The sequence below is a fragment of the Mustelus asterias genome, chromosome 3, assembly GCF_964213995.1.
Source record: "Mustelus asterias chromosome 3, sMusAst1.hap1.1, whole genome shotgun sequence".
Lineage (NCBI taxonomy): Eukaryota > Metazoa > Chordata > Chondrichthyes > Carcharhiniformes > Triakidae > Mustelus > Mustelus asterias.
Window position 1 is genome coordinate 79,162,434 of NC_135803.1, and position 24,895 is coordinate 79,187,328.

The 24,895-nt window shown below is 44.3% G+C and overlaps 1 protein-coding gene across 1 annotated transcript in view; it reads left to right on the top strand.

The window, feature by feature from the left end:
- Window positions 1-15,113: 15,113 nt before the first annotated feature.
- Window positions 15,114-24,895, top strand: part of LOC144491441 (lactosylceramide 4-alpha-galactosyltransferase-like) — a 72,730-nt gene continuing 62,948 nt past the window's right edge. Inside the window, exon 1 of the mRNA XM_078209263.1 lies at window positions 15,114-15,215. Within this exon, the coding sequence (XP_078065389.1) occupies window positions 15,194-15,215 (22 nt within the window). The 5' untranslated portion in view covers window positions 15,114-15,193. The remainder of the gene's footprint in view (window positions 15,216-24,895) is intronic.

Sequence of the window (24,895 nt, forward strand, 5' to 3'; positions counted from 1 at the left end):
CACAGTATTGTTCTGAAATCACTGCATGACAACAATGGACATCTGGGATTTGACAAGACATATGCACTCGTCTGTGACAGATTCTTCTGGCCCCGCATGAAGTTAGACGTAGAGACATACTGCAAGACATGTGAACGCTGCATTAAGAGAAAGACTCTGCCACAGAGAGCAGCACCACTTTCCCACATCCAAATTTCAGGCCCTATGGATCTTGTATGTATTGACTTTCTCTCCATAGCACCTGATGCCCGCAACGTATGCAATGTGTTGGTAGTCACTGACCACTTCACTCGGTATGCACAAGCATTCCCAACCAAGGATCAGAGAGCCATAACAGTTGCTAGAACTCTATGGGAGAAATACTTCATTCACTACGGCCTACCAACTCGCATACATTCAGACCAGGGTCGGGATTTTGAAAGCCAGTTGGTGAAGCAGATGTTGACCATGTTGGGTGTAAGGAAATCAAGAACTTCACCATACCACCCACAAGGTGACCCTCAACCAGAGAGAACATAAGAACATAAGAACATAAGAAATAGGAGCAGGAGTAGGCCATCTGGCCCTTCGAGCCTGCCCCGCCATTCAACAAGATCATGGCTGATCTGAAGCGAATCAGTTCCATTTACCCGCCTGCTCCCCATATCCCCTAATTCCCTTATTGATCAGAAAACTATCTACAGTGATTTAAACATATTCAACGAGGAAGCCTCCACCACTTCAATGGGCAGAGAATTCCAGAGATTCACTACCCTCTGAGAGAAGAAGTTCCCCCTCAACTCTGTTCTGAACCGGCCCCCCCTTATTTTGAGGCTGTGCCCTCTAGTTCTGGTTTCCCTTCTAAGTGGAAAGAATCTCTCCACCTCTACCCTATCCAGCCCCTTCACTATCTTATATGTCTCTATAAGATCACCCCTCATCCTTCTAAACTCCAACGAGTACAGACCCAATCTGTTTAATCTCTCCTCATAAGCTACACCCCTCATCTCCGGTATCAACTTGGTGAACCTTCTCTGCACTCCCTCCAAGGCCAATATATCCTTTCGCAAATAAGGGGACCAAAACTGCACACAGTACTCCAGTTGCGGCCTCACCAGTGCCTTGTACAGTTGCAGCAAGACCTCCCTGTAGAACCCTGTTGAACATGTTAGGAACTCTTGAGCCCAGTCAAAAGTCCAAATGGAGTCAGCACATCGCACATCTGGTCCACGCGTACAACTGTAACCCAAATGAAGCTACCGGGTATTCGCCCTACTTTTTAACGTTCGGGAGGGAAGCCAGACTTCCTGTGGACGTTTGCTTTGGCGTGTCAGCGGATGGGACCTCAACAACTTCCCACTCGCAGTATGTGTCTAAGATGAAGAAAGAGCTGCAAGCAGCCTATCAGTTGGCCCAAGCCACTTCCGCTAAAATGAACCAAAGTAACAAAGAGAGGTATGACCAGAAAGTGCGCTACCATTGCTTGAAGCCTGGGGATAGAGTCCTCATTCAAAACCTTGGCCTGAAAGGGAAACAGAAGCTTGCTGATCGGTGGAGTGCAAATCCTTATGTGGTTGAGAGTCAAATGTCTGATCTTCCTGTTTATCGTCTAAAGCCTGCAGATGGTTTGGGACCCATTAAGGTCATGCACCGCAATCATATTTTGCCCCTGGGACAAGAGGTCCAATTGAGCACTGAGTTTGACCCAAAGCCTACTCCCTCTCCAAGAGCCCTCAGGCGCAGAAAAGCAAAAGAAAGGAATCAAACTCCTGAGGTTCACAAAGATGACTCTGCAGCTGATGTGCCCCTGGGAGATCAAAACTCTTCAGACTCAGGGTCAGAGTATGGACATTACCCAGAGGACTTGATCATTGACAATCCTGAGGAAATCTGTGAACAACCGGAACAGGATGTCATGCCTACAGAGTCCAATCCCCCCACAAATGCTACAGAAGTGCCAGAAGTCGCAGAGAGCTCAGAATCTTTAGAAGGGCTACCTGTTGTGATAGAAGAGGTAGTAACTGGGCAAAGGGAAGTAGCACAAGAAAGTTCTGTTGAGGGCACTTACACTACAGACACATATAACATAGCAAATCCAGAACCAGAGATAAGGAGATCACAGAGAGAAAGCCAGCAGACTGTTTACATGATACAAAGCTGGGAGAGCCGTGTGCAAAGTCTGTAGTAGTAGGACATACAAGTGTTCACTCAGCTACGCCACCCACTATGCATTTTCCGGAACACTGCAATAGTTGTCATGCATGGTGGTGTAACTCCTTTGCTCAGTGCTTGTCATGTATCAATAAGGTACCACTCTTTTCACCCCCTATTATACCAGTCATCACACTATGAGGGCCAGTTTGAGGTACATGGTGTAATTGGTTAACTGGGTTCTATGTCATGTAGCCCAGCATGGGGGCATGCTGTATTTTGGTGGGGGGAGAATGTAGGGGCCTGAAAAAATAAGGATAAATGAAAGAAAAATGAAAAGAGTGTGTTTTCTTGAAATATGGGTAAATTTAATGAAAAAGACATTTACCATTGTTCTTTGTTTTCTTGTGAGTTTCAATATCCTGTTTACTGGGCCAAATACCGTGAACGATACTGTTTGTTTGAGTGATGTAAGCTAAGCCAATTCGTTTTCTCGAGAGCTGCACTTTAAGCCAATCAGATTACTTAGGGGGAGGGAAAAAGAAAAACGGCGGGAGGCAGAGGAAGCTGCAGTGGGGAGACACACGTGGGGAAGAGGAGCTGTTTCCATGCGGTAAAAACCCAGTTTTAACGTCGAGGCAAATAATATTTGTAGACTAACATACTTCACAATATGGGGACAAATATTACTGTGCAGTTAAAGCTCGTGTTTGTCGCAGTTTACAAACTCGTTTTTTCCAGTTTGAAGTGAAAGGCAGCAGGGTTTAGTCCTGTTTGTTATTTTCATTACTGTTGAGAAAAAGTGTAAAGCGCTTCGTCTTGTACTCTCAAGCGTGGACGTTTCTGCTAGAAACTGCGGGTGAGGGACAGTCAGCTATAAACGCCGGGCGTAGTTTTCACTGAGAAGACGGAGAGAACGAGAATTAGCTGAAGCTAACTTGCTAAGTAGCACTACCGAGGAGGACAGACTTCAGCGCACTGGACCTGCGTCACTACACGGACAGCTTGCTGCAATTTTTCCTGCTGCATCATCTTCCCACTCGCAGACCCTTCTGGACTGTGTGTGTCGTGGTTGCGTGAGTAACTGGAGACTATACTATCAGACACTGAACGGTATCAGCAGGGTGTTGTTGAGGGCGTGTTTTCTTCATATGTGCACCAACGTATGGGCCCCAACATTTATAAATCCAAGCGCTTGGTAATAATTTGAACATTTCTCAGGGTTGAAACTGTTTAATTGAAAAATCTTTAGTTTGGGACTCTTTACCTGTTTTATGAGACCCAACAATGCAAGAAAATAAATTTATTTTTGTTATTCCTTTTGCATGGTTATCTTGAACCTTTTCTTATTATAAGGTTTACATACTTATCATTTTAGCAGGCACCGCGCTATTATTAATAGGTTATTACTCTAGATTGCAACTGCATACACTAATCCTTTTCATTCACGCCTGTACTGACATTTATTGGTAAATAGGAAATTTAGCCTAGCTCAACACCAACCGCTAAGAACTCAGGATCCTGTTAATTGAACATTTACATAGTAGCCCCTTATAACATCAAGCACATCCCAGGTACCGCTTTACTTAACTCAGCTGGTCAGAGCATATAGTTGTCAGCAGGGGGTTACACATACCTATAGAAAGCTTTAGGGTTTTCCTTGATCCCACCTGCCAAAGACTTCTCATGTACCCTCCTGGCTCTTCTTAGCTCTCTCTTCCGGTCCTTCCTGGCTAACTTGTAACTCTCAAGCGCCCTAACTGAGCCTTCATGTCTCATCATTACATAAGTCTCCTTCTTCCTCTTCACAAGAGATTCAACTTCTTTAGTAAACCACGGTTCCCTCGCTCGACCACATCCTCCCTGCCTGACAGGTACATACTTATCAGGGACTCGCAGTAGCTGTTCCTTGAACAAACTCCACATTTCAATTGTGCCCATCCCCTGCAGATTTCTTCCCCATCCTATGCCATCCTAAATCTCGCCTAATCGCATCATAATTTCCTTTCCCCCAGCTATAACACTTGCCCTGCGGTATATACCTATCCCTTTCCATCGCTAAAGTAAACGTAACTGAATTGTGGTCACTATCACCAAAGTGCTCACCTACCTCCAAATCTAACACCTGGCCTGGTTCATTACCCAGTACCAAATCCAATGTGGCCTCGCCTCTTGTTGGCCTATCTACATACTGTGTCAGGAAACCCTCCTGCACACATTGGACAAAACTGACCCATCTAAAGTACTCGAACTATAGTGTTTCCAGTCAATATTTGTAAAGTTAAAGTCCCCCATAACAACTACCCTGTTACTTAACTAGTTTACATTTTCAATTCAAATGTTTGAACATTTAAAGTTTAAAACTGCCAAGCTTTAGATGTGTGAGCCTAATAATCTGAAATTAAAGACTCCCACAGACACATTGATATAATAACTAAAATGTCACTGTGGCTTTTAACAAAATTATAGTTTTCACAACAATAATCTTAATACTCCCAATTTAATTCAAATCAATACTTTTAACTAAATAGCAAATATTCTAAGAAAAGATCAATTAAGATGGTATGGTACTTATGTATTGCTGAAAAATGATATTTTGTCAAAAGCTTTCATATTGCATTTATCAGGACAATCTGGTGTAACTATTGATGTAATTCATTAGTATTCATCAGCAAACATTCCCACACCTGACCTGATGAGTGCAAGACAAAAAGCTTTGACAAAAAATTTATTTTTTCAGCAAAAGATAAATTTCGTTATCCTCCTTTTTCCCCCTCAGACAGATTTTCAATTGACTAAAAAATACTATAGACAGAAAAATAAAGAGAAGTTACTTTCATAATTAAAACCTTCAACAGTTTTAGACTGGAAGATTTAGAAAGACACCAATTTCTTAAAGAGGTATCACTACAACTTTAGAGACCAGCTGTAGAAAAAGAACAGAAAATCTCTCATTTCCCTTCTATTCAACCAACTTCCTCCCTTGACTAAATTCCAATTTTGAAAGTTTGCTATTTGAAAGAAGCAGTCAGTAAACTGTCTTAATTTTGAGCAGTACTTTTTCAAACTGATAAAAATGTTTTGGGGAGTTCAAATTGGATTTCTGCCAGGCAATTCAAGGTTTCAGAGATAAGCTTTATCTCTCAGGATGCAGTGCTTGTGCAAACCCAACCCATGGAATTACTGCCCCATTGGTCAACTCTCGATCACCGGTGAAGTGATGGAAGAGGAAATCAACAGTGCAATCAATCAGCACTTATTTAGCAATAATCACTCCAGTTTGGGTTCCACCAGAGCCACTCAGCTGCTAAACTTACTACAGCCTTAGTTAAAACAGAGACAAAAGAGTTGAATGCCAGAGGCGAGGTGAGAGAGTGACTTCCCTTGACATCAAGGCAGCATTTAACTGAGTTTGGTATCAAGGAGCCCAAGCAAAGCTGGTGTCAATGAGAATCAGTGAGAAAGTTCTCTGCTGGTTGGAGTCATACCTGGCACAAAGGAAGATGCTTTTGATTACTGGAGGTCAGTCATCTTAGCTCCAGGACATCACTGTAGGAGTCCCTCAGGATAATGTCCTAGGCTCAACCATCTTCAGATGCTTCATGAATGACCTTCCTTCCAACATAAAGTCAAAAGTGAAGGTGTTCGCTGATAACTTCATAATGTTCAACACCATTTGTGACTCCTCAGATACTGAAACAGTCCATGTCCAAATGTAACAAGACCTGGACAATATTCAGGCTCAGGCTGACAAATGGCAAGTAACATTCATGTGACACAAGTGTCAGGCAATGATCATCTAACCATTTCCCCCTGACATTCAATGGCATTACTATTACTGAATCCCACTCTGTCAACAGCATGGGGGTTAGCATTGACCAGAAACTGAACTGGACTAGACATATATATACTGTGGCTACAAGAGCAGTTCAAAGGCCAGGAGCCCTGCGCTGTTTAACTCACCTCCTGACTCCCCAAAGACTGTCCACCATCTACAAGGCACAAGCCAGGAGTGTGGTGGAATACTCTCCATTGGCCTGCATGAATACAGATCCAACAACACTTAAGAAGCTCGGTACCATCTAGGATAAAGAACCCACTTGGTTGGCACCCTTCAACAAACAGTCCCTTCCTTCCCATTGATGCACAGAAGCAACAATGTGTATCATCTACAAGATGCATATCGGGAACTTACCAAAGCTCCTGAGACAGTACCCTCCAAACCCACAACCATCTAGAACAGCAGATACATAGGAACACCACCATCTGGATGTTCCCTTCCAAGCCATCCACCATCCTGACTTGGAAATATATCACCTGTCACTGACACAAAATCCTGGATCTCCTCCCTAACAGCACTGTGGGTGTCCCTACACCACATGAACTGCAGCAGTTCAAGAAGGCAACTCACCCACCACACCTTCTCAAGGGCAGTTAGGGATGGACAATAAGTGCTGGCCTAGCCAGCAATGCCAACATTGTTTGAATGAATAAAAAAAACACTAGTTAGGCTTCAGCTAGAGTATTGCATACAGTTCTGGGCACTAAACTTGAGAAAGGATGTGGAAGCATTGAAGAGAGTGCAGAGGAGATTCACAAGAATTAATCCAGGGATAAAGACTGTAGCAATTCAAGATTCTGAGGGGTATGGACAGAGTAAATAGTGTGAAACTGTTCCCACTCAAGACAGCATCAAGAAATAGAGGCCATCGATTCAAAATTATTGGCAAAAGGATGTGATGATTTTTCTTTCAACAATAGGGTGGTTAGAGTCTGGAACAAACACCCTAAGAGGGTGGTGGAGGCAGGTTCAATCAAGGCATTCAAAAGGGAATTGGATTGCTATATGAAAAGAAAGAATGTGCACGCTTAGGGGATATGGCAAGGAAATAGTATTGAGTAAAATGCTTCTGCACTATTTGATGGGCCGAATGGCCTTTGTCTGCACTACAAAGATTCTGGCTGAAATTCTCCATCTGTTCACCCTGGCAGGTTTGTCTGGTGAGAATTGCCATTGACAGCAGCGGGACCAGAGGATCCCACCACCAGCAAACAGCGTGCTGCCTCGCACCACTGAAAAAAACCCCTGAAGGAAGGCCAGATAATTTCACCCCGAGTATTTCTGAGATTCTGTGAAGACCTAAGTTATTCAATTGTTCCACGATTGTGACGAAACTCAAAAAATTTTGATCACAGGAAAAATGAGCTGTGAAGGCACAATGATGCCATGTTGACCTTATTGGCTCAAAATGAAAATTTACCACATTTGGGTTTGAAAAATGAGCTTTGATGACAGAATTACACCTACAGCTAACAAAATGGATGACAAATGGACTCGACTGAAACGAAATATTCTTCGCCAAGTTAAAGACTGGAAATAAGACAAAAAAGAAATGCAAGCATTCAGTCGGATGGCATGGTGGCACAGTGGTTAGCACTGCTGCCTCACAGCACCAGAGACTCGGGTTTGATTCCCAGCTTGGGTCACTGTCTGTGTGGAGTCTGCATGTTCTCCCAGTGTCTGCATGGATGTGCTCCAGTTTCCTCCCACAGTTTGAAAAAACGTGCTGGTTAGGTGCATTGACCCGAACAGGCGCCGGAGTGTGGCGACTCGGGGAATTTCACAGTAACTTCATTGCAGTGTTAATGTAAGCCTTACTTGTTATTAATAAATAAACTTTTTAAAAAAACTTTATGATGCTTGAATTCTGCCAATCCTACCTGTCATGTGTATTGACTTTGTTTTGGGTAAACCTTTGTAATTATATGATAGGATATGTAGTTGTGTAACAAAATGTTTAGAATGCAATAAGCCAATTTTTAAAAAGTTAAGATGTTAAGTTCTTGTTAAGAAAGTCTAAGCCATTGTAAAGAAACCTTCACTGTAATGAAGCTTTCTTTCTTTTGAGGGAAAATGGGATGAAACTTGAAAGGAACAAACAAAAGCTTACCTTAGTTTTAGATTGGGATTTCAGGAACTATTGTTCTACTCCTGTTTTCCAATTATAGACTGCATTGTGTTTCCCAATTTAACTCTAACAATGTAGCAGGATAAAGTAAATTGCAAAACATGGGCTGGAACTGTACCACCCCGCCCGCCACGGAGCCGGCACGGGCGAGGGTCTGTCAATGGAAATCTCAGTTGACCTCGGGTGGGAATTTCTGGTCTCGCCCGAGTGAGGCTATAAAATCACACCCATGAGATCAAATGGCTACTGGGGTATTTAAATTCAATCAATTAAATAAATCTGGAATAGCAATGAGAGTCCACTTACCAAAGGATTCACACTCTCTTCTCATTGTTGTTTCCCCCTTTATTGTTGTTAATTTGTTGTGAGCTGTCATGATGAATGCAAGATGAAAAACTTTGATAGAATGTTTCTTTTTTTCAGCAGAACTAAAGCCTACAGGTTCCTTTTGGATGCTGGAAGCAAAGAGCAAGATACGTCCATAACTTTTCTTCAATTCATTCATGGTATGTGTGCATTGTTGGCAAGAACAGCATTTACTGACCATCCCAAATTTCCCTTGAAGATGGTTATTTGGTAGTTTCATGGTCACCATTACTTTGTATTCCAGATTTACTTAATTAATTGAATTTAAATACCCCAGGAGCCAATGTTTTGTAATCATTAGTCCAAGCTTCTGGGTTTCTCGTCCAGTAATGTAAACACTTTATCCTGCTAGATTGTTAGAGTTAAATTGGGAAACATATAAAGTGGGATGAGTATATAGTTGGAAAAACATGTAAAATATTGAAACATTCATCCACAGTTGGATGGAGCAAAGCATAGAGCAACAGACACCTCTAATTGGATGGGATGAAGCATAACAGAATGAGTCCATATTTAAATAGCGACATGCATTCAAAATTACAAACAGCAAATGCCGAAAATCATCGATGGGGTTGGGCAGCATTCAACACCGCTCCTGTTCACCAGTTCTCACAGATGTGAGACGTTAACTCTGTTTCTCTCTTCACAGATGCTACCTGACTGATGAGCATTTTAAAAAATGTATTTGTTCATGTGAGATGGATGACTCTGGATGTGGCAACACTTATTATTCATCCCTAATTGCCCTTGAACTGAGTGGCTTGCTAGACCATTTCAGAGGGCAGGTAAGAGTCAACCCCATTCCTGTGGGTCTGGAGTCACAAGTAGACCAGACTAGGTAAGGACGGCAGATTTCCTTCCCTAAAAGACATCAGTGAACCAGATGGGTTTTTACAACAATTGACGATGGTTTAATGGTCATCATTTTAATTCCAGATTTTAAAAAATTGAATTCAAATTTCACCATCTGCAGTGGTGGGGTTCTAACCTGCGTCCCCAGAGAATTACTCTGGGTCTCTGGATTGCTTGTCCAGTGATAATACCACTACACCATAATCTCCCCTATTTTCAGCGCTTCATGTTTTAATTTCAGATTTCCAGCATCTGCAGTATTTTGCTTTTGTAACATGCATCCAGATTTGGATGAAGTAAAGCATTCTGTAATCTGGGTGTCGAGAAGGATGTTGGAAGCAGAAAGCAACATGAGCATATAGTTAGATGGGGTGAAGCATGCTGCAGCATAAAATTATAGTTGGAAAACATGGGGCATATGTACTGTAATGTGAGTTTTTAGCTGGGTGGTGTGAAACATACTGAAAAATTGATCTTTATTTGAATGAGGAGAACCATGTCGCAATGTGAGTTTCTCATTGGATGGGGTAAAGAATGAAGCAGCATGAGTGAATGTTTGGATGTGGTGATTGATACAGTAACATGAGTCACTAAATTGGATGGAATGAAGAATAGAGCAAATGGATAGTCTAAATAGATGGTGGAAGCATAAAACAACACAAGATCATACTTGACTGCATAAAACAAACAGCATCTTGAGTCTATGCATAGAAAAGATGCAGCTGTAATGTGAGTCCATTGCTGGATGAAGCAATACATGCAACAACGTGAGAGTGTGGTTTGATGAGGAGAGGCATAGTTGTATGTTGTATGGCAAAAAGCAAAACAACCCTGAATTGGAGGTTGTGAAATATGCTGCAATGGAATCTCTACTTGCATGCAGTGATGTCCAGTGTTTTATAATGAAGAAAAAACACTGAATTACATCCGAAAGTATTGGACTTTAATTAAGACTTGATGTTTTTTACAAAATGGATACGTAAGCTGCTGGCTGAATTGCTGCAAAGTGATTCTCCACAAGACAATGGATCCTCACCCTGTTACCAGACAAGACATTTTTAAAAGCATCCAGAAGCTAATTACCGTTTCCAGTGGAGACAAAGTGACATAATAGCCATCTCATCATGAGGTTCCATGCGTGATGCCCAGATGGATTTTGTGGTTTTGCTTTCCCACTTGGAATGTACAAAGAATGGTTAAAAGCCAGCTGAAAAGCTGTCCCCGTTGTCCGTCCGTGTGTGCTCTGTGGGAACAAGTGCTGGATGTTTTGACACAGAAGTTAATGCCAGCAAGCACATTCACAGTATTTCTGTAAATAGCCAGTTTGCAGGAATCTCTCTCTCTCTCTGACTGTAGCAGTCAGTCAAGTCAGCAAAGGCCGCATTGAAGACAGAAGTGGAAAGCATCTCCGCCGCACTACAGAGCACTGGAATCGCAAAGCGGACTATTCGCCTGCTGATGTCAACTCTACTGGAACCTCGAAACTCACTATTCACCTACTACAGTCAACTCCACTGGAATCGCGAATCACAACGCTCAGTCATCTACTCCTCACGAGTCAAGAGCTGTTACATATACCTCTTTTATATATTTACTTCCTTTGAAGGCAATCCTGTCTTCTAATCTGTATGAATGTTTGTGCATGTGTTTTCCCATTTTCTTGCCTTTCGTAAATAATAAACTTACTTTATCTTTAACTCAAGAAAGACTGGTTAAATTGGTTCCTTTGAAAACATAACTATTGGGGCTGGGAAAAGGTATCCGCGGAACGCGATCCCTTTCAAATTAAATTTTGCTGCAAACAATAGAGGGGAATTGAATAAAGATATTGTTCATCCTTCCTCATCCAGGATTGTGGCGATTTGAGGATATCTTAGCCAGATGGAGACAAATTGAGGGATCCCGCCCAGATCAACAACTTTGGGAAACTTCCCCTGGGTTGGGTGATGACAAGTCTGAAATTATCACGTATGCTGTTTGGAGGGAGACAAGCTAAACTTGAGTATAAAGCTGGATGGGGTAAAGCAGGCTGCAGCTCATATCCTATGTTGGATGGGTTGAAGCAGACTGAAGATCATGGCCTGTGTTGGATCGGGTGAAGCAGATTGCAGCATGGTTGCCTAGTTCATAGGCTGTACTGAAAACATGGTTGTTACAATCCAACTGGGCTGCAAATCGAGTCCAAACACTGAATGAAGTGAAGCATATTGCATCGTGAGCAGCAAATACAGAATACTAACTTGAAAAAAAAGTACAGGTTAGTCATGTTTCACCAAGAAGGAGTGTTTGGGGCCCCCGATAGTGGGAAGAAGGAGGTGAAAGGGCAACTACTGCATCTCCTGCACTTGCATGAGACGTGTGGAAATGGGAAAGGGGAGTCAGGAATGATTGAGGAAATAGACCCTTAGAACGTTGAAAGGGGAGGGAGGAAAGATGCATTTAGCGGTTGCAGCATACTGGAGCTGGCAAAAATGGCAGGGAATGATCCATTGAATGTGGAGGCTGGTGTTTTGGAGGGTGGGGCCAAGAGTGGGGAACCATATCCTTCCTTTTTATAAAGTTTCAAAGTTTGAAGTTCAGGAAGGGAAAGAGTGATGGTGGAAATACAGGACATTGGATGGATCCAGTTGAGAGTCTCAATCCATAATGGAGGGGAATCTTCAGGCAAGGGAAAAAGAAGCACTGGGATGGAAGGTGGGGACATCTGAACATAAGTGATGAAGACAGACTGGAAAATGGAATCGAGTTCCTACAGGAAGAGCGGTTGAGGAAGTTTAGTCAACTTGGGAACTTCCAAAAGGGATTCCCAGCGCATCTTTGGTGTAATGTACCTCCAGTTCCAACGCTGGGTAACTCGGAAGTTATGGTCCATGAGTTCCAGCAGAAATGCTTTTGCATAACAAACAAGGAACTGTGAAAAGTGCAGTGAGTGAGCTACTAAATACTAGGAGGGAGGTCCGAAAGAAGTGGCTCACATCATTAGAGACATAACAAGCTTGTGATATGCAGGGAAAGATGAAGATTGATCTGAGAACACAATAAACATTTTGGGAAGCTTTTTGATGGTTACTTAAAAAGAGTAAGAAGTCTCACAGCTCCAGGTTAAAGTCCAACAGTGGCACAAGCCACTAGCATTCGGAGCGCTGCTCCTTCATCAGGTAAGTGGGAGTTCTGTTCACAAACAGGGCATATAAAGACACAAACTCAGTTTACAAAATAATGGTTGGAATGCGAGTCTTTACAGGTAATCAAGTCTTAAAGGTACAGACAATGAGTGGAGAGGGGGTTAAGCACAGGTTAAAGAGATGTGTATTGTCTTCAGCCAGGACAGTTAGTGAGATTTTGCAAGCCCAGGCAAGTCATGGGGGTTACAGATAGTGTGACATGAACCCAAGATCCCGGTTGAGGCCGTCCTCATGTGTGCGGAACTTGGGTTTCAGTCTCTGCTCAGCGACTCTGCGTTGTCGTGTGTCGTGAAGGCCGCCTTGGAGAATGCTTACCCGAAGATCAGAGGCCGAATGCCCGTGACCGCTGAAGTGTTCCCCAACAGGAAGAGAACACTCTTGCCTGGTGATTGTCGAGCGGTGTTCATTCATCCGTTGTCGTAGCATCTGCATGGTCTCCCCAATGTACCATGCCTCAGGACATCCTTTCCTGCAGCGTATCAGGTAGACAACGTTGGCCGAGTTGCAAGAGTATGTACCGTGTACCTGGTGGATGGTGTTCTCACGTGAGATGATGGCATCCGTGTCAATGATCCGGCACGTCTTGTAGAGGTTGCTGTGGCAGGGTTGTGTGGTGTCGTGGTCACTGTTCTCCTGAAGGCTGGGTAGTTTGCTGCAGACAATGGTCTGTTTGAGGTTGTGCGGTTGTTTGAAGGCAAGAAGTGGGGGTGTGGGGTGGCCTTGGCGAGATATTCATCTTCATCAGTGACATGTTGAAGGCTCCAGAGAAGATGTCGAAGTTTCTCTGCTCCGGGGAAATACTGGACGACGAAGGGTGCTCTGTCCGCCGTGTCCCGTGTTTGTCTTCTGAGGAGGTCAGTGCGGTTTTTCGCTGTGGCGTGTCGATGTATCTAGTGTATAGCATCAGTTGAAGGTCCTGTGCGGTGAAGAGGTCTTGTTCGAACCTGTGCATCCTATACACTCGATATACACTAGATACATCGATGACATTTTTTTCCTTTGGACTCATGGTGAACAATCACTGAAACAACTATATGATGACATCAACAAGTTCCATCCCACCATCAGACTCACCATGGACTACTCTCCGGAATCGGTTGCATTCTTGGACGCACACACCTCCATCACGGACGGTCACCTCAGCACTTCACTGTACTGCAAGCCCACGGATAATCTCACGATGCTCCACTTCTCCAGCTTCCACCTAAACATGTTAATGAAGCCATCCCCTATGGACAAGCCTTCCGTATATAAAGGATCTGCTCAGATGAGGAGGATCGCAACAGACACCTCCAGACGCTGAAAGATGCCCTCATAAGAACAGGATATGGGGCTCGACTCATCGATCGACAGTTCCGATGCGCCACAGCGAAAAACCGTACCGACCTCCTCAGAAGACAAACAGCGGACACGGCGGACAGAGTACCCTTCGTCGTCCAGTACTTCCCTGGAGCGAAGAAGCTGCGACATCTTCTCCGGAGCCTTCAACATGTCATTGATGAAGACGAACATCTCGCCAAGGCCATCCCCACACCCCCATTTCTTGCCTTCAAACAACTGCACAACCTCAAACAGACGATTGTCCGCAGCAAACTACCCAGCCTTCAGGAGAACAGTGACCACGACACCATACAACCCTGCCACAGCAACCTCTGAAAGATGTGCCAGATCATCGACATGGATGCCATCATCTCACGTGAGAACACCATCCACCAGGTACACGGTACCTACTCTTGCAACTTGGCCAACTTTGTCTACCTGATATGCTGCAGGAAAGGATGTCCCGAGGCATGGTACATTGGGAAGACCATGCAGACGCTACGACAACGGATGAATGAACACCACTCGACAATCACCAGGCAAGAGTGTTCTCTTCTTGTTGGGGAACACTTCAGCGGTCATGGGCATTCGGCCTCTGATCTTCAGATAAGCGTTCTCCAAGGCGGCCTTCACGACACACGACAGCGCAGAGTCGCTGAGCAGAGACTGAAACCCAAGTTCCGCACACATGAGGACGGCCTCAACCGGGATCTTTGGTTCATGTCACACTATCTGTAACCCCCACGACTTGTCTGGGCTTGCAAAATCTCACTAACTGTCCTGGCTGAAGACAATACACATCTCTTTAACCTGTGCTTAACCCTCTCTCCACTCACATTGTCTGTGCCTTTAAGACTTGATTACCTGTAAAGACTCGCATTCCAACCATTATTTTGTAAATTGAGATTGTGTCTTTATATGCTCTGTTTGTGAACAGAATTCCCACTTACCTGATGAAGGAGCAGCGCTCCGAAAGCTAGTGGCTTGTGCGACCAAATAAACCTGTTGGACTTTAACTTGGTGTTGTGAGACTTCGTACTGCGTTTACCCCAGTCCAACGCCGACATCTCCACATCATACTTAAAAAATAAACAGACCTCAGTGAAAACGGAATTATAACTGTGAACAAGTTCACCCAGTGATAGGCTCCCACGCTGTAGTTAGTGTTCCATTCAGGCTAGCTGTATCAGTGTGTGGGTTAATGGTGTGAGAGGAAGCTGCAGACACTAACGGCAGGGGGCTGCCTGCTGAGTGACACCGCCCAGTGAATGTGAAAGCTGATCTCACGCCTCTAAACCACAAGCTGGCAGCAAAACCCGACCCAACATTGCCAACGGTGCAAGCGCTTTTTTTGTGTCCCCAACATTGACAATGGGTTCGGCTGCTCACAAAGGTAAGAGACTGATTTGATTCCAACCTTCCTCTCGCTCTAACCCCCCCCCCCCTCTTGTTTATTTCAAAGTTGCTGTTTGCGGAGTTCAGTGAAAACCCAAAACGTTGCAATTTTTTGTTGCATTTCCTCCCCAACTTTACAGCAGGAAAGGCTCGGAAAGTTTCCACATCCCATGGCCAGCCTTGCTGTTCCTCCCACTACTTTAAACGAGTTGATAAGGCTGGTGGTGTGAATTGTGACCGAGAAGGTCCCTCTTGTCTGCTTCCTTCCCCCCACCCCCCGGACGTAACGGGAGCCCGGGACTAGTGCATCAGGATTGAGCCGCTGACTCAGGCTGTGTATGCTTGAGAAATGTCCCATTAAATCTCTCGCTACAGGCCGGAGCTGATGATTCTCTGATCCCTACACAGACCCTTCCCTTTAATGTAGGAGAAAAACATCCCAAAGTGCTTTGCAAATGAGTTTTTCTTAAAAAACAGAAAGGATTCGGTTCCCCATTCTTGGCCTGCCGTAGCAATGGAAACCTTCCGAATGGTAGCAACTGAAGTTGATGAAGAGCTTAAATAAATGGTAGCAGGGGTAGGCCATTCGGCCCCTCGAGTTTGTTCTACCATTCATGGCTTCAACGTCACTTCCCATTCTTTAGAGAGAGACGAGAGGATGGGGGAGCAAAGCAAAATCTTCCTGTGGTGGATGGAGTGTTCTCTGTGATCTTTCTCTATACTCTAGCTATGACTGTAACACTGCTGTGTGCACCCTCCCTTTTCCTTCTCTCTGTACGGTATGCTTTGTGTGTATAGCACGCAAGAAACAATAGTACAATAATACATGTGACAAGAAATTAAATCAAAACTTTGGTCTTGAAAGACTGAGAAATTGCTGTCATGGCATTCCAGTGGGGAATTTGCACAAATAATTGCTGGAGAGCTGAGAATGGCTCAGAATATGCTGGGATAAAGTCATGTTATACAGTGGTGTTAATGTACAGATATCTGAAGAGAAAATGGTTGTATTTTGAGTTCTGACTCACTACAATAGGCAAAACTTAGCCCTGTGAATTTCAAGAAACTGCTGCATTTCGTCTTAAAGTCACCGCAGAAAGTTAGGGCTTGTACTTGATGAGGTAAGGACCTTTTTAATACTGCAATATTCCACAACCTCTCCAGGTCCTGAAAACAAATTATCTGAGGTACACCTCAGTATGCTCCAGAGCTATTGGCGACGTGATGGGCCACATGACCTTTTGCATCATAACAAATCTGTGATTCTGTGAAATCGGAATCCCGCCTACCCCCAATAATCTATCACTTTCCGCTCAAGATTTTATTCACCTCTGCCTTAAATATACAAAGACTCTGCTCCCACCACCTTTTTCGGGTAAAGAGTTGATCTCCATTTTAAATTGGAGACCTCTTACTTTAAACAACGATCCCCTAATTCTAATCTAGTGACCCAAAGTTGTATAATTTTATAACCTGTAGATCTAATTATCCATGAGCATCTTTACTGGTCGAAACAAGTACCTTGGACTTTGCTATCAAATGGTGGCAAAATACTGTTATCAAAAGCAATACCATCAACAGTATTGGATTTATCATTAATTAGAAACTTAAACAGCCACATAGATAATGTGGATATTCTGCAGCAAGTTGCTCTCTTTTTGCCCAACATCAATGAGGTGTGAATAACTGCAATGGAATGTTCCCTAAATGTTTGTAAAATTACAGATTGATTACAGCATAGGAGGAGGACACTTGGCCCATCATGTTCATGCTAGGTCTGAAATAAGAACTTAGCTAGGCCCACTCTCCACCATTTACCCTATCCTGATATTTTCTATGCATATAATTATCCAATTCCCTTTTGCAAACCATAATTGAATCTGCCTCCATCACACACTGAGGCAGTGCACTCTAGATCTTTTAAAGTTTATTTATTAGGCTTACATTAATACTGCAAGAGGATGCTGTGAAAATCCCCTAGTTGCCACACTCGAGTGCCTGTTTGGGTACACTGAGGGAGAATTTAGCATGGCTAGTGCACCTGACCAGCACATCTTTTGGCCTGTGAGAGGAAACCGGAGCACCGGAGGAAACCCATGAGAATGTGCAAATTCTGCACAGACAGTGACCCAAGCCGGGAATCAAAACCCAGTCCCTGGCGCTGTGAGGCAGCAGTGCTAACCACCGTGCCACCTCACTAATCACTCACTGAGTAAGTTTTTTCTCTTGTTACTTTTTTGCCATTTACCTCATTACAAAGTTGAGGTTTATACGATTAGATATTGTGACTGTCTTTAATGTAGGTTAAATGAAGGGGGTCTTGTGACCTGCTCTGCAGTCTGCCTGACAGCAGGCCTGAATGACCAGACTGTTAAAGATTAAAGGAAAGCCTGGGTTCTTTGGCTGGAAAGAAGGTGTAAGATGTTCGCACTTTGAGACAAAGGTAGCAGCATTTGTGCTTTCAGTGGTTATCTGGTAGTTTTCAAAGTCCCAGGAAGATGTTGAGAATGTTGGGTTATAAATGGTTCCACTTTAAATAGTCTATTTACTACCAAAATAGAATAGAGCTGAACAGAATTGAAAGAATAGCTAATCATCATTTCTATCTACATACAAGGCCCATATGATTAACATTGTCTTTGAGATGGGCTTTCGAGAGGGAAGAGTCTATAGCAAATCACTGAAGGATCTGGTTATAGGCTTTCCTAAAATATCACTGAATCTCACATATAGGTTAGTCTGCCAGAATCTGGGGCAAGAAGGAGCAGCTAGTGGCCGAAAGTCTGTATGGTTCATCTTGTAGGAGCATGGGTGGATGCTCAGATTGGAAAGACCAAATTTTTGAGGATTTGAAATGAGGCTGGAAGATTTGCCTAGCTTGTGCTAGAGGAAGAATTGCCAGGAAAAACCTTCACCACAAAAGACTGCTCTAGGATTAAAAGTTATCAGACTGATAAAGGAAATGAATAGAAGTAAACCCTCGGGAGCTAAGAATCACTTTGGACTGGATGTGTAAAAATCGAATGACTACTTAAGGGACAGTGTTTTTCAGTTTTGTTAATCGTAAAAGGGGAGAGTTCTGTTCTATAGTTTAAAGTATAAGTTGCCTACAACAATAGTGTTTAGTCAGTCGTGCTTTTAGTCTAACATCCATTCAGCTGTCAACTGCATGTTAAAAATTCAGTTGTTATCAATCTCTTTGACAATCGTAACAAACTTAAATCAGTGTCCTTGGCTTCCAACCCATCTGCCAATGGAGCCGTCTCCCTCTATACTCTGTTTAGAACACTAGTGAACATCTTGATCAAATTTTCACTCAATCTTCTCTTATTTAAGGAGAACTGTAAATGATATCTTCATTGTATTTTTAAAGTCATGGATATAAAGGTACACACATTAATTGGTTAATTTCCTTAAGCACCTATAAAGTTATACTCCCTTTAAGCAGTTGAGCATTTGATTATTTATTCATTTGTTTATTTGTTTGCTAAAATTAGTATGAAGAGCTATTGCTGAGGCATAGGATATTGTTTAATAAAGGTTTGCCCTCTGGTTTCTTATTTCATCATCTGGTTATTGGAAGTTGCGCATAGTCGTGGTGAACGATTGCCTAAGGATGAAGAGTAGACACTAAAGCTGGGATTTTACCATCACATTGCACCCAGTTAAGGGCGCAACGCGGTCGTAAAGTGGGACGTAAAGCGATTAGCGCTGGTTTTCGCAACTAGCGTCATTTTACGACAATAGGATTTCCAGCGCAGTCAGCCTCTCACCAGAAATAGGTGACAGACAGGTTAATTTAAATAAACATTTCGATGTCATTAGCGAACCTGGCGCTCTATCGACCAGGCTCGCCTGCCTTTATGACTTCACTGGGAAAGGTTCTAGCCGGTGAGGAATAGACATGCTCCCCATGAATGGGGAGAAGTCGACTTGGCCTTGCCGGTGGAACCGGAGGTCATTGAGGCCCCCCAGGGAGGCAGAGGGCAAGGGGGTGTGCCCCTTGGGCAGTGCCACCATGGCATCTGGGTAGTGCCATCCTGGCAACTGGGCAACACCAGACTGGTACCTGGCCTTGCCCACCGGGCAGTGCCAATGGGAGAAGGGCCAGTAGGGGCAGGGCTAATGGGGGGAGGGGCCTGCTGCCACTCTGCTGCGACCTGTAGGGGGAGGGCAGCAGGGCCACGATCGGTGGGGGAGGGAAGGCATCTGCGATCGATCTGGCGGGTGGGATGGGGTTGTTGGCGGGGCCTGCGCCTACAGCTGTGGGCCACTGCGATTGCGAGGGGGGTGGAGCTGCTTCAGGCAGCCTGCAATAGCAGGGGCCTGGCAGCGCTTTCTTTGTCTGTCAGACCCCTGATACTGCTAATGCGTGTGTGCAGCATCAGAGGCAGCATGGTGGCACAGTGGTTAGCATTGCTGTCTCTCAGCGCCAGGGACCCAGGTTCAATTCTGCCCTCGGGTCACTGTTTGTGTGGAGTTTGCAAATTCTCCCCATGTCTGCTTGTGTTTCCTCCGGGTGCTCCGGTTTTCTCCCACAGCCAAAAGATGTATGGGTTAGGTTGATTGGCCATGCTAAATTGACCCTAGTGTTAGAGGATTAGCAGGGTAAATATGTGGGGTTATAGGAATTGGGCCAGGGTGAGATTGTGGTTGGTACAGTTGCGATGGGTCAAATGGCCTCCTGCACTGTAGGGATTCTGTGCACTACCTCCCTCTACAAGCTTTTGGGCATGTTCAGCCCTGCCCACAGGCTTCTGCAGTGAGCAACAGGCTCACCCTGAATTTTTCAGCCAGAATGCATACGGAGGAGTCTAAAAACACGCCCACAATACCAGATCCGAAACTCTCCCAGTTCCACGCCCGCCCAGCACTTAGGCTAAAAATGGTAAAATACCTCCCTAAGGTTTTTAGTTTTAGCTGAGGAAGGATGTCCTTGCTACAGAGGGAGTGCAGCAAAGGTTTACAGGGTGAATCCTGGGATGGCAGGACTGTCATATGAGGAGAGACTTAAGTCGGTTAGGATTATATTCACTGGAGTTTAGAAGAGTGAGAGGGGATCTCATAGAAACTTATAAAATTCTAACAGGATTAGATAGGATAGATTCAGAAAGAATGTACCCAACTGTGGGGGAGTCCAGATCTAGGGGTCATAGTTCGAGAATAACTGATGAATCTTTTAGGACTGAGGTGAGGAAAAATGTCTTCACCCAGAGTGTGGTGAACGTGTGGAATTCACTGAAACAGAAAGTAGTTGAGGTTGGCCAAAACGTGTGATTTCAAGAATGAATTACTTTGGCTTTTGGGACTAAAGGGATATGGGGGGGAAGGGAGATTCAGGATATTGAATTTGATGATCAGCCATGTTCATAATGAATGGCGGAGCAGACTCGAAGGGCCAAATGGCCTTCTGCTTCTAGTTTCTATGTATGTTTCTATGTATTTTATAAGCAGATGATTGTAATCTGAGTTACTTTTGTAAAGAATGGCTGAAAGCAAGTATAAATTGTTAGGGTGTGATTACCCACTGTTGTTCCCCCAAGTCTGAGCCTTGTAACCAGAGCCAGAAATAACTGAGGAGGTGGGTTATGTCCTTACTAAAGAGAAAGCAAAGTGATACCCTAATATTGTTGTTTCCTAACAAGAATAAAATCAGAAGCAACATAATTTGTGAGTTAGGTGCCCATCAGTGGATATTGAATGAAGATTTGGATCTTCTATTAAACATCATGGATGAAATTTATCAGAAGGATGATTTATTAGATGTCTACGAGGCATAGTCAGCTTTGACAGATTTCAAAAGGCAAACGATCATTGCATAGAGGAATGTATCATGGACTTTACATGACTTTGAGGAAGTGGTGGCATAGTGGTATTGTCACTGGAGTAGTAATCCAGAGATCCAGGTTAATGCTCTGGGGACCTGGATTTGAACCATGGCAGATGGTGAAATTTGATAAATAAAAATCTGGGGCTAAAGGGTTAATGATGACCATTGTTGCTTTTTGCAAAAACCCATCTGGTTCACTAATGTCCTTTAGGGAAGGAAATCTGTTGTCCTTACCCATGTGAAGCATGGAATTAGGCCAAGTGGGTGATGGCCAGGAAGGGTAAGGCTAGGGTGGTTGAGAGCACCCCAGTGGATTTGCCTCTGCACAACAAGTACTCCTGCTTGAGTACTGCTGGGGGGGACAGCCCGCCTGGGGGAAGCAGCAATGGCCGTGTCTCCGCAGTGGAGTCCAGCCCTGTAACTCAGAGGGCTAAGGAAAAGAGGAGGAAGGCGGTATTAATCGGGGACTCGATGGTGAAGGGGACAGACAGGCGTTTCTGCGGAGGTAGGCGGGATTCTCGCATGGTGGTCTGCCTCCCTGGGGCCGGGATCCAGGATGTCGCTAGTCGCGTCCCGGAAATCCTGAGGTGGGAGGGAGAGGAGCCTGAGGTAGCGGTACATATTGGTACCGCTGATGTGGGTAGGAAGGGAGAAGGGGTCATGAAAAGGGAGTACAGGGAATTAGGGAGACAGCTGAGAAAGAGGAAAGCAAAGGTAGTAATCTCAGGATTACTACCTGTGCCACGGGAAGGTGAGGGCAGGAATGGAGTGAGGTGGAAGATGAATGTTTGGCTGAGGGACTGGTGCAGGGGGCAGGGATTCAGGTTCCTGGACCATTGGGACCTCTTTAGGGGCAGGGGTGATCTGTATACAAAAAACGGGTGGAACTTGAATCACACGGGGACCAATATCCTGGCCGGTAGGTTGGCTAAGGTTACTGGGGAGAATTTAAACTAGATAGGTTGGGGGGAGGGGAGCTAGAAGAGTTGACTAGGATCAAGGAACTAATTGATGGGGTGGAGGATGCAGGGGTAAGGGGAATTACAAAATTAATGGTAGAGGAGAGGGTGCAAGTGAATGAAGGCGGTAATTTAGATAAGGGAGTAGAGGGAGAGGGTGTTCGCGACTCATCAAAGCGGGTCCAGATAAAAGCTGGAATAAGGACACTTTGCCTGAATGCACGAAGCATTCGGAACAAGGTAAATGAGTTGATGGTGCAAATCAGCACGAGTGGGTACGATCTAGTGGCCATTACAGAAACGTGGCTGAAAGGTGACCAGGACTAGGAGATGAATATCCAGGGGTATCAGGCGTTTAGGAAGAATAGACAGGAAGGAAAAGGTGGTGGGGTCGCGCTATTAATAAGAGATAATATCAGGGTAGTACTGAGGGATGACATAGGCTCTGAGGAACAAAACGTGGAATCATTATGGGTAGAGATGAGGAATAGTAGAGGGAGAAAGACACTAGTAGGTGTGGTATATAGGCCCCCAAATAATAATGTTGAGGTAGGGAGGGCTATAAACAAGCAGATAAGGGATGCGTGTAAAAACGGAACGGCAATAATCATGGGGGACTTCAACATGCACATTGACTGGCAGACTCAAGTCGGTAAGGGTGGAATGGAGGAAGAGTTCTTAGAATGCTGTCGGGATAGTTTCCTTGAACAGCATGTTACGGAACCGACGAGGGAACGAGCTATTTTGGATCTGGTATTGTGTAACGAGGTAGGTAGAATTAAGGATCTTATTGTGAAGGACCCTCTTGGGTCTAGTGACCACAATATGGTCGAATTTCTGATTCAGATGGAAGAGGAGAAAGTTTGGTCCCAAACCAGTGTCCTCTGTTTGAACAGAGGGAAATATGATAGGATGAGGGATGAATTGGCTAAGGTAGACTGGGAGAGCAGGCTGGCAGGTAGGATAGCTGAGGAACAGTGGAGGATTTTTAAGGAGATCCTTTTCAGTTCTCAGCAAAAATATATTCCAGCAAAAAACAAGGATTGTAAGAAAAGGGAGAACCAGCCGTGGATAACGAAGGAAATAAAGGAGAGTATTAAAATAAAAACAGCTGCGTACAGAGTGGCCAAAAATAGTGGAGAAACAAGTGATTGGGAAAAATTTAAGAAACAACAAAGAGAGACTAAGAAAGCAATAAAGAAAGGAAGGATAGACTATGAAGCGAGGCTAGCAATTAATATAAAAAATGATAGTAAAAGTTTTTATAAATATATAAAAAGGAATAGAGTGGCTAGAGTGAATGTTGGACCCTTGGAGGACGAGAGGGGGGAGTTAATAGTGGGAAATGAGGATATGGCTGAGTCTTTAAATAAGTTTTTTGTGTCGGTCTTCACGGTGGAGGACACAAATAGTTTGCCAAATATTAACGATAGAGGGTTGGCAGCAGGAGAAATACTTAATACAATTAATGTTACCAGAGAGGCAGTGCTGGGTAGACTAATGGGACTGAAGGTGGATAAGTCCCCGGGTCCGGATGGAATGCATCCCAGGGTATTGAAAGAAATGTCAGAGGTAATAGTGGATGCGTTAGTGATTATTTATCAAAACTCGTTGCATTCTGGGGTAGTGCCGGTTGATTGGAAAACGGCTAATGTTACGCCGCTGTTTAAAAAAGGAAGGAGACAAAAGGCGGGTAACTATAGGCCGGTCAGCTTAACGTCTGTAGTAGGGAAAATGCTGGAATCCATTATTAAAGAGGAGATAGCAGGGCATCTGGATAGAAATGGTTCGATCAATCAGACGCAGCATGGATTCATGAGGGGAAAGTCGTGTTTGACGAACATGTTGGATTTTTATGAAGATGTGACTAGGGCGGTTGATGGAGGAGAACCGGTGGATGCGGTGTTTTTGGATTTCCAAAAGGCGTTTCATAAGGTGCCCCATAAAAGGCTACTGAAGAAGATTAGGGCACACGGAGTTGGGGGTAGTGTGTTAAAGTGGATTGGGGACTGGCTATCCGACAGGAAGCAAAGAGTCGGAATAAATGGGCGTTTTTCCGGTTGGAGGAAGGTAACTAGTGGCGTGCCGCAGGGATCGGTACTCGGGCCGCAACTATTTACCATTTATATAGATGATCTGGAGGAGGGGACGGAGTGTAGGGTAACGAAGTTTGCAGACGACACAAAGATAAGTGGAAAAGTGAATCGTGTGGAGGACGGAGAAGATCTGCAGAGAGATTTGGACAGGCTGAGTGAGTGGGCGAGGATATGGCAAATGGAGTATAACGTTGAGAAATGCGAGGTTATACACTTTGGAGGAAATAATAACAAATGGGATTTCTATCTCAATGGAAACAAATTAAAACATGCTACCGTGCAAAGGGACCTGGGGGTCCTTGTGCATGAGACGCAAAAGCCCAGTCTGCAGGTACAACAGGTGATCAAGAAGGCAAATGGGATGTTGGCCTATATTGCGAAGGGGATAGAATATAAAAGCAGGGATGTCTTGATGCACCTGTACAGGGCATTGGTGAGGCCGCAGCTGGAATACTGTGTGCAGTATTGGTCCCCTTATATGAGGAAGGATATATTGGCATTGGAGGGAGTGCAGAGAAGGTTCACCAGGTTGATACCGGAGATGAGGGGTTTGGATTATGAGGAGAGGCTGAGGAGATTGGGTTTGTACTCGTTGGAGTTTAGAAGGATGAGGGGGGATCTTATGGAGACTTATAAGATAATGCGGGGGCTGGATAGGGTGGAGGCGGAGAGATTCTTTCCACTTAGTAAGGAAGTTAAAACTAGAGGACACAGCCTCAAAATAAAGGGGGGTCGGTTTAAGACAGAGTTGAGGAGGAACTTCTTCTCCCAGAGGGTGGTGAATCTCTGGAAT